Genomic DNA, 17,660 nt, shown 5'->3' with positions numbered 1-17,660 from the left:
TGTAATGACTTGTACCAGGGAACCGATAGCGCGAAAGTGAGCATCAGGTAGATAAACTCTTGCTGTGATAGAATTTATGCGTGCCCTATGAACTCTATGTCCTGTGTGGGGTCGATCTTTGATTTCGCAAGGTTGATGACCAGGCCTAGTGAAGAAAACGTGTTTGCTGTTACGCGTATCATGCGTAGTACCTCCTCTTTCGAGGCCCCTTTCAGTAGGCAGTCATCCAGATATGGGAATATAAATACCCCCTGTCTGTGCAGGTAGGCTGACACCACTGCCAGGGTCTTGGTAAAGACTGGGGGCCGAGGAGAGGCCGAACGGCAGAACCTTGTATTGGAAATGTTCTTTGCCGACCATAAACCGGAGAAAACGTCTGTGAGCCGGGTGGATCGTTATATGAAAATACGCATCTTGTAAGTCGAGGGCTGCAAACCAATCTCCATCGTACAGTGCCATGAGTATAGAGGCGACTGTGATCATCCGAAAGCGTTGTTTGCGCAAGTACTGGTTGAGGCCTCGAAGATCTAAGATGGGCCTCCAGCCTCCTGGTTTTCTTCTCTGTGAAGAAGTATCGTGAATAAAACCCTTTCCCTTGAAGTCGCTCCGGCACTCTTTCGACTGCCCCTATAAGCATCACGTGGTCCACCTCGTGCTTGAGTTTCGCCTCGTGGGAGGCATCCCTGAGATGAGGCCTGTGCGGTGGTGGGAGCGACTGAAAGGGGATCACATAACCTGTGGCTATGATCTCTAGTACCCACTTGTCTGTGGTGATCGTTTGCCATTGTGAGTGGAACGGTCGGACGCGATGATGGAACATTAATTGTGGATGACATTGCGCGATGGTAGTAATAGTGCAGCCCTCGATCTGTCCGTCAAACTTGTTGCCTTTGGGCCTGCCCCGAGGATGCACGGCCTTGTTGGGAACGTTGCCTAGGAGTTCTATACTGTTGGTGCTGTTGATGCCGCCCTTGGTCGTAGCCCCGTTGGTACTGAGCACACTGAGGCTGGTACGGGTATCGCCGTTGTTGAGGGTAATACTTTTTCTTTCTGTATGGAGGGGTATAAATACCCAGTGTTCTGAGTGTGGCTCTTGAGTCTTTACTGGAATGAAGGACCGAATCAGTTGACTCTGCAAACAACTTCTACATGTCGAAAGGGAGATCGACAATTTTTGCCTGCAGATCCCTCGGGACACCCGATGTCTGGAGCCAGGATTCCCTGCGTATGACCACTGCTGTAGCCGTTGAGCGTGCCACCGTGTCCGCTACGTCCAGGGCGATCTGGACTCCTGTCCTTGAGGCTGCATAGCCCTCTTGCACGATGGCCTTCAGCACCGGCTTCTTATCTTCTGGAAGCGAATCCATGAGAGAAGTAAGCCTGGAGTAATTGTCGAAATTGTGGTTCGCTAGATGTGTTGCATAATTAGCCACTCTCAGCAGCAGGGTGGAGGAGGAGTATACCTTTCTGCCAAATAGCTCTAGCTTCTTGGCATTTCTGTCCGTTCCCCCCGCTTTGTACTGGGAAGTCTTCGATCTCTACTAAGACGATTCTACCACCAGAGAATTTGGTTGTGGGTGACTAAACAGAAACTCCATGCCCTTCGCCGAGACGAAGTATTTCTTATCCGCCCTCTTGTTTATAGGTGGAGTGGAAGCCGGGGTCTGCCATATGGTGGTAGCAGACTCCATGATTGCTTCGTCGAGCGGGATAGCGATTTTGGACGAGGCCGGAGGCCTCAGGTGTTTGAGGAGCTTGTGGTGCTTCTCCTGCACCTCTGCTGTTTGGATGCCTTGCATGAAAGCCACCCTTTTAAACAGCTCCTGAAACTGTTTGAGGTCGTCCAAGGGGGCAACATCCCCGGGGGCCACAGCCTCGTCGGGGGAGGACAAGGAGGAACCACTAGGGTAGACCTCCCTTGAACTCTCAGGGTCCTGCTGCCGGTGGTACACCCTCTCACTAGAGGCTTGCGAGGGAAAATCTCGGGGTTCCAGAATCAGCTCCCCTTGAGACAGCTGTGTTTCCGTCCCCGTCCGTGAGTGCCCACGGGGGTACTGGGCGGTCGAGGGGGACCTGCCCCTGGGTGTATGCCTGTGGTGTCTATGCCCGGCGTGATAAGGACGACCGTGGCATCAAGGGCACGGTTCCTGCGATGGAGACCTGGACCACTCTCGAGGTGTATACCCCGATGTCTGGGGGAGCAAGATCATCTGGACGATTGAGACAATGGTGAAACTGGTTTATAGCAGTACTCCAGAGGGTCAAATCCCAGAAAAGGCGAGTGTGGCCCGAGCCATGGTGAGGCTGGTTGGAGGAACGGGGAAGGAGGCTCTGGGTAGGCTGGGGGAGACCCATGTCTCCTGGCTGGTGTACGCAGCTTAAGGGGAGGACTTGTTGAGAGCAGCCCTGCAGCCCTGTCCAGAGAAGGGCTGCGGTGCCAGGTTTTCACTGCTGCCTTTCCTCTCCCCTGCGGGGCTGGCTCCGCCCCTCCCCGTGCCGGGGATCTTGGCCCCGCTGCCAGCGCCACGCTCATCTGCGGTGCCATGCAGGTGGCCTCCTCCGGTGCCTGCAGGCTATGTGCCTGTTGGCGCGGCACCGTTGGTGCCGCAGGGGTGTGTGCCGCTTGCGGCGGTGCCGCCGGTTCCAGCGCTTGCCTGGCCGCCGCTCTGAATGCGCGGGCCGGCTGTTTAGTAATCGGAGGTTCAGCCTCTGCCACATGCACTGCTGCGCTGCCGCTTGCTTGTGACTGCGGCTGGGGGCTATGAGCTATGCCCGTCCCGCTCGCTGTGACCGCCGGCAGGGATCAGCCTGGAGAGGGCTTCCTCCGTTTTTGCACTGAGGGGGTGAGGGATACCGCCTTCCTTTTATGGAGCCCTGTGGGTCCCTCCGGTTGAGGCCTCTCCGGCACGTCTGGCTGGAGGGCCTTATCAAACAGCAACATTTTCAGCCGCATTTCTCTGTCCTTTCTGGCTCTGGCCGTGAGCTTTGCACAGAAGGAGCATTTCTGGGTGACGTGTGATTCCCCCAGGCATCTGATACATTGACTGTGCCCATCAGAGGCCGGCATAGCTTCGCGGCAGCACTCGCACTTCTTGAATCCTGAAGAGGACATTGCGGGGAGTCTTTGAGCTGTTAATAGGGTACTTAGCACCTTCTCTGTTCCCCTCTCATGGACTCCAGCCTGCCGCAGCAGGAGGCCTACTGGCCTTCACGTCCCCGGGGTGCCTCCGCTCCTCCTCTCGTTTCTAAGATTTTCTACTTTTATATATTTTTTTTGCAATAAAGAAACAAACAATTTAACTAAGAACTCTGAAAGAGCACTCTAAAACTCTGAAAAAAACTCTAATATGCTGACTCTGGCCGCGGCCTGAGCAGATTCCGTCTGCAGCCCATGGCGGTTAAGAAGGAACTGGCGGGGACCGGATCGCTCACGTGGCCAGGAGCGCGCAGGGGAGCGGCGCACGCCGGCGCATGCGCGGTCCAGCAGAAACTGCTGGAAAGATCCGCTCTGCAGTGCCGGGGCAAGCCCGACACCTATCGTGGAGCACCCATGGGGACACTCGAGGAAGAAGTGGGCCTGACCTCATGTCGCAACAATTGTAGGCACATGTGAGATGATGTGTTTGCATGCACAAGATGAAGTCTGCCATGGCTTGAAACAGAGCTTTGGGGAGGTAGGCTCTGGCCCAACCTGAGTTGCAAACCACTCAGAGTTCTGTGTGCAGCACTGGGGTTAAGGTTGACTTTTTCCTCAATTAATTATTAACACCTTCAGATTGCAATAGGTAGAATGAAGCAGACTGAGATGCTGTCACACTTGATCCTGGGATTGGTCCTTCCATAATCTGTCATCGATGGCTGGGTAAATCTGAATGCCCCAATGCTGGAGGTAAGCAGCCACCAGTAGTATGCACTTTGTGAACCCTCTGGGGGCTAAAGAGAGACCAAAGCATAGTTCTTTGAATTGGAAAAGGTGCTGTCCCAGCCTAAAATGAAGCATCCATGACCTTGGAGTTAAGGGCAGTGTACCAGTCTCCCAGATCATGGAGGGAATAACGGAGGCTAGGGAGGCCAGGCAAAACTTTAACATGTTGAGAGACTTTGTTGAGACAGTGAAGGTCCAAGATGGGTCTGAGGCCCCCTTTTGTTTTCAGGATTACAAAGTATCAGGAGTAGAACCCCTTTCCCTTCAAATCCTGAGGGATCTCATCTATTGCCTCCTACTCCTCCTCAGCAGAGGATGACTTCAATCTCCTGGACAACCAGTTGCTCATGAAAAGGGTCCCTGAAGAGGGATGGAGAAGGAGGGTGGGAGAGTCAGCCACAAATTGCAGAGTGTAGCCCAAAGCAATTGTGTCAAGTACCCAAAGGTTTGGCGTTAACTGAGATGAGGCCAACTAGAGGAAGGCAGCCGAGGAAAGAGAAGGAGGGCAGGCCCAGTGAATTAAGTGGGGTGTCATCCTTTTGCGCACCCTCAAATAACCGCTTCTGGCTTCCCAGGTTTCTAGTGGTCAGGCTGAGCAAACAGGTGGGAAGAAAATGGTGTTGCTACTTTAATCCCGTATCACTGTCCTTTCTCCTGTACAAGCCTGGTTGAGGAGTTCCCCTGAACCTAGAATCGTGGGGGGGTAGAGGTGGCAGAGGACAGAACAGCTGCCTGGTCTGCTGAGTATAAAGGCTCAAGAAGCAGAGGGTAGCCCCAGAGTCTTTAAAAGGCTGGGGATCTTTGAGTCAGTGAGATCAGAGAAGAGCCCTGCCTCATCAAAGGCGAGATCCTGAATAGTGGCCTGCCTCTCTTCAGACAACCAACCTTGCTGCTGAGTCAATAGTATCCCAGACCATTTGGAGGGCTCTCCTTGCCACAGCTGTGCCCTCATCAACCAAAGTGGCAAATTACTGGGCCCGATCCTGTAGAAGGGCCTGTTTGAACTTGTTAACGGTGTCACACAGGTTACGATTGCACCTGACTAACAGGACCTGATAGTCAGACACTCTGAATTGCAGGCTAGCTCTTGAATAAATTAAGTCTCCTGCCATCTTTGTTCTTTGGCGTGTGACTAATGTTGCCCGGACTGTTCCTTTTGTTCACAGTAGACATGACCACCATGGAGAGGCCAGTAAACTTCTCGAGGTGGACCAACGTCTGGGAGACTGAGCAAAAGTGACCTGGGTTTTAGCCATCTCTGATAGGAAGCTTACTAGTACCAGGGGTAGTGGGACCAGCACTTCAACTCCGGTGTCACACACCTTGTAGAATGCATCAATGACTTGGACCTCCTAGTCCTGAGGTACCAGGGGCCAAGGCCAAGGAGATGAAGATTTGCACATGTAGTCCAGTGACCAAAGGTGCTCCCCTGCCCTACGAGGCAGTTCCATAATCTGTTTGTCCTTAGATGTCTGAGCCTTAGTTAAATCTGCCACTTGAAGTGCCTGCAATGACAGTTAGACTACTTGTTCTTTACCTTAAGCTGCTCCAGCAGCTAATAAAGGCCCAGGAGAGACTGGGTTCCCCTGCCGCTCCCCAGAGTCAGAATCAGATCCCTAATTAGGCTCCAGGGACTGCAGTACACCCACCAAGCACTGGGTCAGACACATGGCCTGACATGAGTCTTTTGCCCAAAGCCCCTTCTCTTTCCAGTGCTGGGATGGAGGGCTCTTCTTTTGTTGCTTCTTAGGCACCAGCAAGAGGCAACAATGCTGCTCAAAAACCGAAGAGCTGAGCATGGAGTTCAAATGAGAGAGCTCCAGTGCAGGACAAAGTGCAACCTCCATGAGGTGGGCTCTCAATTAGATATTCCACCACTTTTGGGTGGTATGCTGATTTTTTTTTTTAAACAGACTCAATACTTATGAAATTCCACCAGGCACTGTTGTGAGGAGTCAGTGAGAGTCATCAGCCTGTTGAGCACAGTTTGAAAGCAGGACACGCCCCATTCTAACATTATACTGAACAGCTAACTATGTATTATATATGAACTGAATACTGTAACAATGCTTCTTCCCTGCCTGGTGGGTCCCGCACTTTTCGGCAGACTGCTCACCTTACAGACTCATGGCAGCTCTCAGTTTAGATACCTTTTCCAAATTAGTCCCTCCCCTATGGCGTGTCCCAGAGTCCAGATGCACTCTCCCATGGCTAGTGGGGAGATGGGAGGGAACTGGGGTCCACCCACTCCTCCAGGTTCTAGCCCAAGAAGCCTGTGAAACTGAGGACATGATAGACAGCTGCTATCAGCTGTGTGACAACTATGATTCCCAGGGCTACTTCCCCACAGCCCTAGCAGCTCCCTGACTGCAGGCTCTTCCTCCTGCTACGTGATAGCATTGGGCAAGGGGCTGGACTTGATGACCTCCTAAGGTGTCTTCCAGCCCTATGAGTCTATGACCTTCCACAATACTTTTTACCCCAACTCCTTGAGCACAATGGAGCTAGCAAAAGAAAGCCTTTTAAACCTGTGCTAGCTGGCTCTTAATGGTCCTGATTAGCCAATCGTAAGAGGTTCTAGAAAGTTCCAATTGACTTCAGGTGTCTCCAGAACCAATTAATGAAGGCTGTGTGACTGAAAGTTCCTGATCATTCTAGATTAACCCTTTTTATCTTACGCAGGAAAAGAGACCTATTCAATATGCGGCTAATGTACCTGTCTTCTACCACTACCCTGTAGCTATCTAGCCTAACCTTGTCACGCTTCAAAGAAGATAAAGCTAAAACAGCATAGGGTCCTTGGTGAGCCAAATGCAATGGACTTACAGTAGCTAATATCAATAATAGGAAGTGAAGATACATATACATACACACACTCAGAGAAAGAAGGTTCTGGTCTTTTGTCTCAATCCCTAGAGATAGAGGGAGATTCAAAAGATTACCCCGTCTCTGATATTACCTCCAGATAAGAAACTAGAGTCTCCATTTTCACTGTTATCTTGATTACAGAGACATGTCACAAACTGCTGAATTAACACATGAGATCTGGTATAACAATGATGCTAGAATAGGCATCAAATCCAGATACATCTAAGTTTGATTATATTTGGTCCAACAAGAAGCCTACAGTATTTTATCCTTCCCTATACATGTACCAGGAACAGCTGATGTTCTACAACAAAGGTAGTGCCTATTTACCCACACTAGAAGTCAAAGGCTTACAATTTTCAACTATTCTAAGAACTACTTTTGAAGCAGAAAATTACAACTCATAGAGAGACACGCCTAAAATTATGTTCATTGCAATCTGATTTCAAAAGACATGAGTATCAGATACCCATATTTATCAGAACATACACATTTTATATGATGCTAGACTGTATTAACTAAGCAATGCCTCAGCTATTTAATTAAGCAATAAAGAATAAAAATAACTTTAAAACATATACTTACTTAAAACCTTTATGATGAAGTTCTGGAGGAAGGGAGGTAGGTAGAAATAATTCAAAATAGGTGATGGCTTTTTGCATGGTAACATCAAATGGGCACATTAAAGGCCGCCATTCATCTAGCATCTCCGTAGTGGCATTTTCTGGAAAATACCTAAAAAAGTAGAAATCTTAATTTGTACTTTATTTCTTTTTCCCATGAATTTTACAGCTAAATTGTGCACTGAGATGTTATGGTAAAGGCCATATCTTTACAAAGTAAGATGTAAGAACCAGACCATTAGCTCAATAAATCCTTATTTTTACTCAACCTTCACACAACACAAATAAACATAAATATAAAAAGTCTAAAAGATTAAATGACTGGAAGTATGGCTGATTCTACAAAGAGCACAAATATAATAAAATTTTTTACTCTAAATTAAAAAAAAAATCCTCATGACACACCATCTTTACACTGAAGTAATTCTGTAAGATCAAATAAGTAATATTTGCATTTCAGACAGACCTTAACGAAAATATAGCTAATGTTTTGATTCCTCTTAATAAAGTGCATCTAGAAGACTAGATTAGCCCTATAACAAATATGGAAATTTTCTTGGAAGCAACTGCTTACTTTTGTAAAATTAGCATTTAGAATGTATTCTGTAGTAAGAACAGGCATTTGTTTATTTTAAAAGAAAGTTCATCAACATCAATAACCGTGGGCTCAGCGCCCATTGGTGTCTGGTGCCTCTCTCACTACTTCCTTCCATCTTTCCCTATCCAGTGCAGAGTGGCTTAGTTTCTGTAGACTAGATCCACACCAATCTACTACATCATCTATACAAGAAAGTTACTGCAGACAAAATATGGCCACTTAAAAGCCATGCAAGCAATTGCTGCAAAGTCACCCATGCAAAATTTAGAGTAAAATGTTTTCAGAAGCTAAATCTAAATTCACATTATCATTTTGAAATAAAATCATATTATATATTCATAAATTGTCTGATAAAATAAAAAATGTTAAATTGCCAGCCTCAAAAAAAAAACAAACACCTTCATTTGTGCAAAGAAACTGGCACTGCACAATCAGTAGCATTGCACAATTCCCTCACCCGACACTGCCAAGACTTGTCAACAGCAACCTGGGGTAGAGTACCTCTAGGTAGCTATTCAAACCTTGGTCTTTCAATAATACGTTAGAGGTGTCAAACATTGTTTTAGAATGGGGATCACATTCTCACAAGAAAGTGGGCAATGAATACAGTAAGGTCTCCGAGTATGTGAGGTTTCCGTTCCACACACCCTCGCATTAACCCAGATTTTGCGCAAGTCAGGGTCCAACGTTTTCCCCAGCAGAACACATTCTGCAGCTGGGGAAGCAGCAGAAAGGTAAGTCCTGGGGCGGGGGTGATAGTTGGGGAGGGTTAAACCTGGCAGTGGGTTGGTGCTGTGGGAGGTGGGCCTAAGCCTGGGGTGGGTTAGGGCTGCAGGGGGGTGAGGGATGGAGTTGAGCACAGGTGGTGAGCTGGGCTGCGGGGGGTGTGGGGCAGGGAGTTGAGCTGGAACCAGAGCCATGCCTGGGTGGTGAGCCAGCAGGCGGGTTGCACCAGAGCCACAGCAGGTGGCTCGTGAGCTGACAGGGGGGCTGCACTGCAGCCGCGCAGGGCAGGGGGGCAGCGGCACAGTGGCGGGTGGGCAGCTTGTGAGCCAGCAGGGGCGGAGTAGCACCAGAGCCGTGCGGGCAGGCAGGCAGCTTGTGAGCTGGTGGCAATGGGGTCGCACTGGGGCTGTACGGACAGGCAGGCAGCTTATGAGCCAGCAGGGGGGTTCGCACTGGAGCCGTGCATGGAGGGGGGGGATGATGGCCAGGCAGCTTATGAACCGGCAGAGGGGGTTGCACCAGAGCTGTTTAAACCAGACTGAGGGGTGGAGTCAGGGTCAGATGCATGAGGGGTGGGGTCCCATACTCTGAGACCTTACTGTCTTAATTTTTCACATACGCCAGAAAAGAGCTATCAAATCTCCCAACTATATTCCTTGTATATCCCAAATTCCTTTAAGTATGAGTATAGCATTATAGAAAAATCTACACCACAGAAAAGATAAAATTATGGTTGCAGATTACAAAGAATGGTTTAGGATTTATTTAGTAATACCCTGACAACTACTTCCTTTATTTCTTTTTAAATGTTATGTGGCTTTCCACTTTTTTACTTTCAACTAAGGTTTTAGTTTAGAGGAAAAGAAGTTATTCTAAAAATATATTACCCCCCCACACACACACACAGAGAGAGAGAGATTCAATATAGTGCAGAGTACTTGCCTTTAGATACTGGCCTCTTGATTTCACTTGAAACATGCTAAAGGTGGAATCTCTCTAGTCTGGAACTCTCTTGTCCAGCAACATCCATAATGCAGCATGATTTTAGTTAGCCAGAAAACCACTTATCATGCGTGTGACTAAGTGTCCCACAATCTCACAAAGTTTGTTTACAGCCACCAGTTCTGACTCTCAGTGTTGTGTGCTACGATTTAGATCTAATTTACCCCTAAATCTCTTCTAAGAGCCCAGTAAGCAGTGCAAATGTTGGTAATGCTGCTAGACAATACTGACCTCCTGTGATCTGGCAAATTCTTTCGTTCAGCACCAGTCAGATCCAAAGGGTGCTGAACTAGAGAAGTTCAACCTGTCCTATAAAAATATGCCACATGAATCACAAGCTCATACATGTGGCTGAGGAAGCTCAAAAAGATCTCCCAAAAATAAAAGATCAAATAGATACATTTAAGACAAGTGTGGTAGAAAAATTACTAATAGAGATTCAAAATTTATTAAAGCAATGTTTTACTCGCTTCTCCCTTCTCCCCAACTTCCTTCTATAAGTAGGGCCAAAAGTAGGTCTTTTAAACTCTAATTTAAGAGATTACTCTAAATGTTATCATTCTAAATTTAAATTTTACCATTCTATTATGGTGTCTGCTTTGAGGATAGCAGGATTAGAGAAACAAGAATTTATGAAGCTTATTTCTGACAAGCAGATAAAACACACTTTAAAGACATTTTCAAGAGAAGAAATAGAAACCTGATGTATTTGTATCACTTCAGTTCTAATAAAAAGTGCATCACATTGGTTTAATATGAAGTAAAATTAGTTCCATAAAACAGGAGGCTTGTCCAGAAAACATTAACAAAGAAGTTCTCCTTAGAACAAAGACTTTTATTAACTATAAGTTACCAAATATTGGTCAACTTTGGAACCTCAATTATACATGCTAAATCTTATGTTAGAAGGGGAACTGGAAAGCATACACTTTGTACTGTGTTACTTTCTTAAAAGAAACCCCAAAGAACTAACATGCTACAGAAAATAAATACTAAGGGCATGTGCTTCAAAAAGACTGGAAAACAGTTAAGAACTTACGGTCGACAGTTTTTCACGAGTGTTTTTAGAACACTTTCTACAGAACTGAAAGAAAAAACGAAAAAAGGAATTACTTTAGTCTATTTCTAGTACAGCATAAAGGTACAACAGTTCACGATTGTTTAAAATCTAAGATGGTATTGATGCAACTAGACTCCACCTGCATACATGCAGTATCCTTCTGTTCCATATAGTCCTAATCACAAGGATTAAAACTGCTTTAATTCCTGATTCTACTCCTTATGTCTCTCTAGTATTCACTGTATTCCAGTCAAGAATGAAAAATTAGTACCACATTAAACAACATTATTTTGCAGTCTATTATGGACTAGCAAGCAGAATCAACATAATTTTAATGTATACTTGAAACTACACAGAAAAAAAATCACGTAAGAATCTGTTGAACTTTAAGATAAATCAGGGCAATATATTTCAGTACATTTATCACAAACTCTAAATCCTGAACTCTGCTTTTACATTTGTTTATAGAACACTTATGCACAAGCAAACATAATGCCTTTCTATACATTCCTAACCAAACTGAAGAAATGAATTAACTCTAACTCACTAGCCATTTCTCCAACTTCCCTGACAATTAGCAACAGCTGACTGAACAGGTCTTCCTAGTTACGGGTAGCATTGCTTTTATCTTCTAGATTAATAATGACTTTTTAATAGCAATTTTCATATGAAGCTTCACATGTGTAACATCCAACTCTCCCAAATCTTTACTTTTACAAATGAAGCAAAATAGTAAATATTTTCAAAAAGATGTGGAAAGGAGAATCCTGTATCAATGGCATCACGAGAGGCAATGCATTTTCGTTTTTTTACAAGGCTTTGCAATAAATGTTTAATTTCAACAAATACATCTGTAGACAAATGTTAGATTGCATTTTAGTCTGAGGCCATTCTCTGAATAAAACAAAATCCATGAAGTCAGACTATCACTGCAGTGTACATAGGCTTTACCCATTGTTTAAAAATAAAATAAGTGCTGCATCCCTTGCTTAGGATAGAGAGAATAAAGTCTGATCAGCATCCAGCGACAGTTCTGATATCCAGTTAAAATACATCCTGGCCTCTCCATGAAAACACATTATTGTACATAATAGCAGTTGTACACAGAGGAAATAGAACTCCACGTAAACTCACAGAAAAAGAATATATAATTAATTAAAACTATTTTCCACAGTGAAGTTTCTGAAGACTCTACAATCCTACAACACCACGTCTGAGTTCAGCGCAAATCAGCAGTTTCTTTCACCCTGTCCCCAGGGTGAAAGTAGTACTGCACTTCAAGAAGCACCCTGCAGAGAACAGAATTTTGTAGAATTTTTCCATAACTGACAAATTGCCGTAGTCCATGACATCTCTGCAAGTTAAGCTAGTGACTTATTCAAACAGTTTCTAACAGCCACAAGAAAATGAAGAGACCTTTCATCTTTTGCAAATAACTAAAAAAATTCAAATTTTCAAATCCTGTTAATACCAAGCTGGGAGAGGTTTTGGGACCAGAGGGTTAGAATTCAAAATGGTGGTGCCAAACTGGAGAAATGATCTGTAATAAACAGGGTGAATTCAACATGGAATGCAAAGTTCTATACTTAAGCTGTGTCTACGCTACCCCACCATTTCAGAAAGGGCGTGTAAATGCAGCAGATTGAAAATGCTAATGAGGTGCTGATGTGACTATTCAGTGCCTCATTTGCATAATGGCAGCTACTCGACACGTCAGAAGTGCTGCTTTCGAAATGCAAACTAGCCGTGCAGATGGGGTTCCTTTGACAGAAAGCCCTGCTTTCGAAAGCACCCTACTTCCTAAAACAAATTAGGAAGGAAGCATTCAAAAGCAGGGCTTCCTTTCAAAGGAACCCCATCCACATGGCTAGTTCGCCTTTCAAAAGCGGCACTTTTGACAAGGCGAGTGGCCGTCATTATGCATATGAGGCACTAAGTATTCATATCACTGCCTCACTAGCATTTCCAATCCACTGCATTTACATGCTCCTTCTGAAAGGGAGGGGAAGTGTAGACGCAGCCTGAGAGAGAAATAATCAATTACACAAATACAAATGAGAAGAAGTGACTGCCTTGGAAGGAATACTGCAGAATAAGATCTGTGAGTCATAGTAAATCACAAACTAACTATGAGTCAACAGTAAAATATTATTGCAAAAAAAAAAAAAAAAAGTCAACACTTATTCTGGGATGTATTAGCAGGACTGTTGTAGGCAAGACTCAATAACTCTTCCAGTCTAGGGAGGCTTCAGTGGAAGACCTACAACTTGTTCTCAACACCTTACATACCCTGGTGCACATAACAAAATTTATTCTGCCCATGGATGGAAAAAATCAGAGTGAACACTACATGTGACCTCACCTGTTTCCCCCTGTGTGTAACCTTCAGCTTCCACTCAGTGGGGAGGCAGATCATGGGGCTTCAGCCCCACAAAGCATGCTGGGCAGGACTTGTGACTTCTGGACTATGGGGGGCACACCTGTTAGAGTTTCAGCCAAAGTGGGGCTGAAGCCCCTAGCCAGGACAAGTGCCTCCTGTGAGGCAGAAGCCCCAAACTGCACCAAGTACGCCTTGGCTCTCACACTTCTAAAGACTGTTATAGGTGGCTTGGACAATCAATAAGTCTGGCCACTCCTGGCATAACTTAGTCTGAAAAACTGTCAAACCCCAGGGATTGTCTAAATAATACTTAGTTCTACCTCAGTGCAGGACACTGAATAAGATGACCTATCAAGGTCCCTTCCAGGCCTACATTTCAATGATTCCTCTGAATGAAAAAAGCTGTACTAAAATATTATTGAAAGTTGTTTGTATTTTATACTTACATACATACAAATGATTTCTATATTTTAATAACCCATTTTAAAAATTTTCACTAACAAAAATCCGTAAAAGCCAAAATTGTCAGGCCACTAGGAGCATGCATTTTATACTGTCTTTTTTTAACTTTATTTTTCTCCTTATTGTGACTTCTGGTCCTGCTGTCCCCACCCTCACTTTCCACAAACTTCAGCGTTGTGTAGTAAAGTTAAATTCATTTAAGAAACATGCATTTCTAAAGCTATGTAAATATACATTTTGTCAATTTTCCAAGTACTAAGTATTCAAACATTCAAATCACCTAGTGCTGTATCCTTTGATGTTCGTTGGTTACAGTAAGTAGCAGACAGCCATTTTTTCTCAGCCACATCACACACAGTATATTTTTCCACAATTAGAAAGTTTTAAATACAGTGCGACATTCTCATAAATAGTGGTGTAATGTTAACATTGGTTTTCCAACACAATTATTTATGCAGAAAGTTACACCTGTGTGACAAGTGTTACAGGCTAAAAGAACATGCAGAAGATAACACATCGGCCAGAGCTGAACAAAAAAAAATATTGTCCTTACCACCTGTGTAAAACGTTAAGCACAAATGTTTTAGGTGAAGAAAAGCCTGGTCGATTTGAACTGAATATAAAAAAGAAAGATGTAAAACATGACATGGAAAACAACAGTTCTATCAACAAATATAGTGTAAGAGAAACAAAGGGAGAAAAATTTTAAATCATCCTGGCAATATTTAAATAATCATCCCTTCACATACAGCAAAAGGAATTGATTAAAATTTGAAAATTTACACAATGTTGCATGAACACCATATGAGAACAAATCGCACTGCATAGTAAACAGGATACCATAAACTTCAAATTTAGTCAATTAAAAATTAAAATTAAATTAAAAGCTAATGCATCAGTGCTTCTTAAACTATGTTCCATTAACAAGTCGTATGTATACCACAAGCATTTGAAAAAATAATTGAAAGTATGTATTTTCTGTTTTTAAAACTAGATACAGTGTTACTTCTTCACTGCTATGATATTTGATTAAATTACTTCATTTTGGTTTTGCTGTATAAGTTGTTCGCATTTTATTTGGCCTGAATTTTTTTTAAGAAAATTTTCATAAGTATTCCACATAAAAAAAAGTTGTATGGTGTTCCACGGTCTCAGAAAGTTTAAGAAACACTGCAATACATCTCATTCGGAATCCTCCTCCCAACTTTTGAGCTTTTACAGCTCCCTGCCCTTCAATATTTTCTAATTAACTCAACAAGTCAAACTGCATATAATCAGTTTCACTAGGGCTGTGTCTACACTACAAAAATAAAAGATGCTTACTTCAAAGTACAACTTCCAAGTACTCAACTTCGAAGTACAGCATCTACACACACCCTACTTTGAAGTTAAACTTCAAAGTAGGGCACTACTCCATTCCCAGGAATGCAGTAAGGACTTCAAAGTTGTAATGTAGATGCACCCTACGTGTTGATAAATCCATAAGTAACAGTATTTTTTCCTCTGAACTTGTAGTAATATTTTAGGTATTACTTATAAAACTGTAGATAAAAAATGTTCACTTTCTGCAAATTAAATTTGGCCATATCCCTTAAATAGAATATTTTTTCAGAGTATACATAAATTATCAGAAGATCTCAGAGTTACTCTTCCCTAATAATAAATTATATCAGTAATGTGATGGCTTTCCCCTCATTACACAAAAAGTTGAGGCAGGGTCCTTCTGTAGGTTTATGTAAAGATATGTGTAATTTACAACTATCATTGATCAAAATATTTTTTCCCCCTGCAAAAAATTTCAAATCAGAAGTTTTAAGTCAAAAATGCTCATGGAAAAATTCCAGATCAAACTGTTTTTCTTTTTGTTTCATTTTGCTTTTCAAAAACCAATTTTTTGGTCAAAGAGTTCGGAATTTGTTTTTCCACCTTCATCTTTTATTTATTTAATTTTTTTAGGACTACTTACACAATAAAAATGGGTACTGTCTAGGGCTTTTCCTTCACTTTTTGCTCGTCATTTCTTCTTCCAAAGTTAGAAAAAATTTTAATAGAAAAATAATGAAACGTAACTGTGCCACTCCCTAACTTTTCAAAAGTTGAGTTTACTGTTTCCCCTTGAAAAAATGGAGTTTCTGCAACATCAGCGGCACCTTCCTGAAAAATTTCAACTCTGCTCTACTTGTATTAATAAACAGTAATGGAAATTGGATAGAGAAAAAAATTTAAAAATAACGCAGTGATTGAGGAACTTTTAACTGACAAAGAACAGAAAATTCAACATGTAGCCAAAGAGGGAGCTGTTAAGTCTGTGTACACTTAAATGGCTGCAAAATCGATTATTTTATTATAAGTCAGCAAGGTTAAAATGATCTCCACAGGCCATCAGCAGGGACTGATAAATAAAATTGTGCTGTATGTTTACTGTAAGTACATAGATCATTCTATAGGTTAGGGCAGGATTTGGATACATATGAATAGAGAATGGTTTGCAATTTGAGTGATGATACAAAGAAAACGTTACATATTAATGTGCCCTATAACTAGGCTTCACGCAGTACAGATCTGCTTTATGAAAAAGCAATATGTAATTTGGGCATTTTTCTTCTCTCTTGAAAATAAAATATTTTGTTTTCTAAAACTTTAACTTTGTAGAATAATTGCATTTGCCCAAAGTACCAAATAGCATTTTTATGTATAAATGAATATATAATCTTCCTCAAAGAAAAGCATTTTTTCTGTGTGTGTGACTCAGACATTTTACATGTAACATTCATACTCGTTTTTGTGTGAGAAAGATAAAACTCTTGTCTGAGGGAATTAAAGCACATTCACACTAATTTCAATAAAACAGTTATCACTTTATTTTATTGGATTGCAGCTTATCTTCCCAATGGAAGCAGCTAAAGAGCCATTATTTGACATATTTAAAAGTGAATTTGATAAATTACATGACAAAAGAAATACCATAACAAATAATTATTAACTGTCAGAGGAATATGCAAGAAGATATATCTTTGTACCCTTTAGTTCCATGGTTGTATAAAATAATCTAAATATGTATTTACTCACTTACTATAAATTAAGATTTAAATATTAGAAAAAAAAAATTCAACCACACAGTGTCAGTGTTCTAACTACCCATTAAAACAAGGCAATTACTTCAAATAAACTACAGTAGAATAAAACTTACTTAGGAAACCAATTTAATCCAAGGTGTTCTGTTTTAGAATACAATATCCTCTCCAACATTTCATAAAGTGGTCTCCATGGTAACTCCAAATCATCTCTTGAAAGAAGTTCTTTTTTCCTAATTTGAGAAATGAAGTGAACTTCAGGATTAAACATTATTCTTACCAGCAATTACACATAATACCTAAACACTGAACAGTACAAAGTTTGTACTTTTATTTGAGTTCTTTCACATATTGCTATTAATGAGATGCCAAACACTATTCCCTTACAAGCATTCTTTCTGGGATACAAGATAACGTCTCTACACAAAAATCTGTCAAGTACAGTTATATTATTCATTATTAAATACCTTTAAGAACATGTGACACACACATCCCTTAATAATTGTTCTTAGCTTTGATTATCAGACTTTTTTTTTTGAGATCTGTCTTCTCTTATCAGAGAGGTAGCTGTGTTAGTCTGTATCTTTGAGAACAGGAAGTCCTGTGGCACCTTATGGACTAACAGATATTTTGGAGCATAAGCTTTCGTGGGCAAAGACCCGCTTCATCAGATGCATCTGATGAAGCGGGTCTTTGCCCACAAAAGCTTATGCTCCAAATTATCTGTTAGTCCATAAGGTGCCACAGGACTTCTTGTTGTTCTGTCTTCTCATAGGATTTTTACATCAAGAAAAGTGAAACTAACATACACTATGTAGCTCTTTGGTCAATATTGAAATCAAACCTCAAAAGGGACCAGATTTCTCAAATTTCCCTCCATTTTCAAATGTGTGCGCAGGGTAAGAGGAAATGAAGAAATGTGTAGGGGCACAAACTATACAG

General features: G+C 42.5%; 1 protein-coding gene across 6 annotated transcripts in view; it reads right to left on the bottom strand.

Moving 5' to 3' along the window:
- The window catches only part of PSME4 (proteasome activator subunit 4), a 147,198-nt gene that overhangs the window by 112,015 nt on the left and 17,523 nt on the right, over positions 1 to 17,660 (bottom strand). For 5 of the 6 annotated variants that reach the window (XM_074989520.1, XM_074989521.1, XM_074989523.1 and 2 more), the window contains exons 3-6: positions 16,835 to 16,951; positions 14,198 to 14,257; positions 10,782 to 10,826; positions 7,379 to 7,528 (exon numbers count right to left, since the gene is read on the bottom strand). In XM_074989520.1, the coding sequence (XP_074845621.1) occupies positions 7,379 to 7,528; positions 10,782 to 10,826; positions 14,198 to 14,257; positions 16,835 to 16,951 (372 nt within the window). The remainder of the gene's footprint in view (positions 1 to 7,378; positions 7,529 to 10,781; positions 10,827 to 14,197; positions 14,258 to 16,834; positions 16,952 to 17,660) is intronic. The other variant, XM_074989524.1, reaches the window with a different exon arrangement.

The sequence above is a fragment of the Carettochelys insculpta genome, chromosome 3, assembly GCF_033958435.1.
Source record: "Carettochelys insculpta isolate YL-2023 chromosome 3, ASM3395843v1, whole genome shotgun sequence".
In the NCBI taxonomy this organism is placed as follows: Eukaryota; Metazoa; Chordata; order Testudines; family Carettochelyidae; genus Carettochelys; species Carettochelys insculpta.
This window is presented reverse-complemented; position numbering and strand designations above follow the sequence as displayed.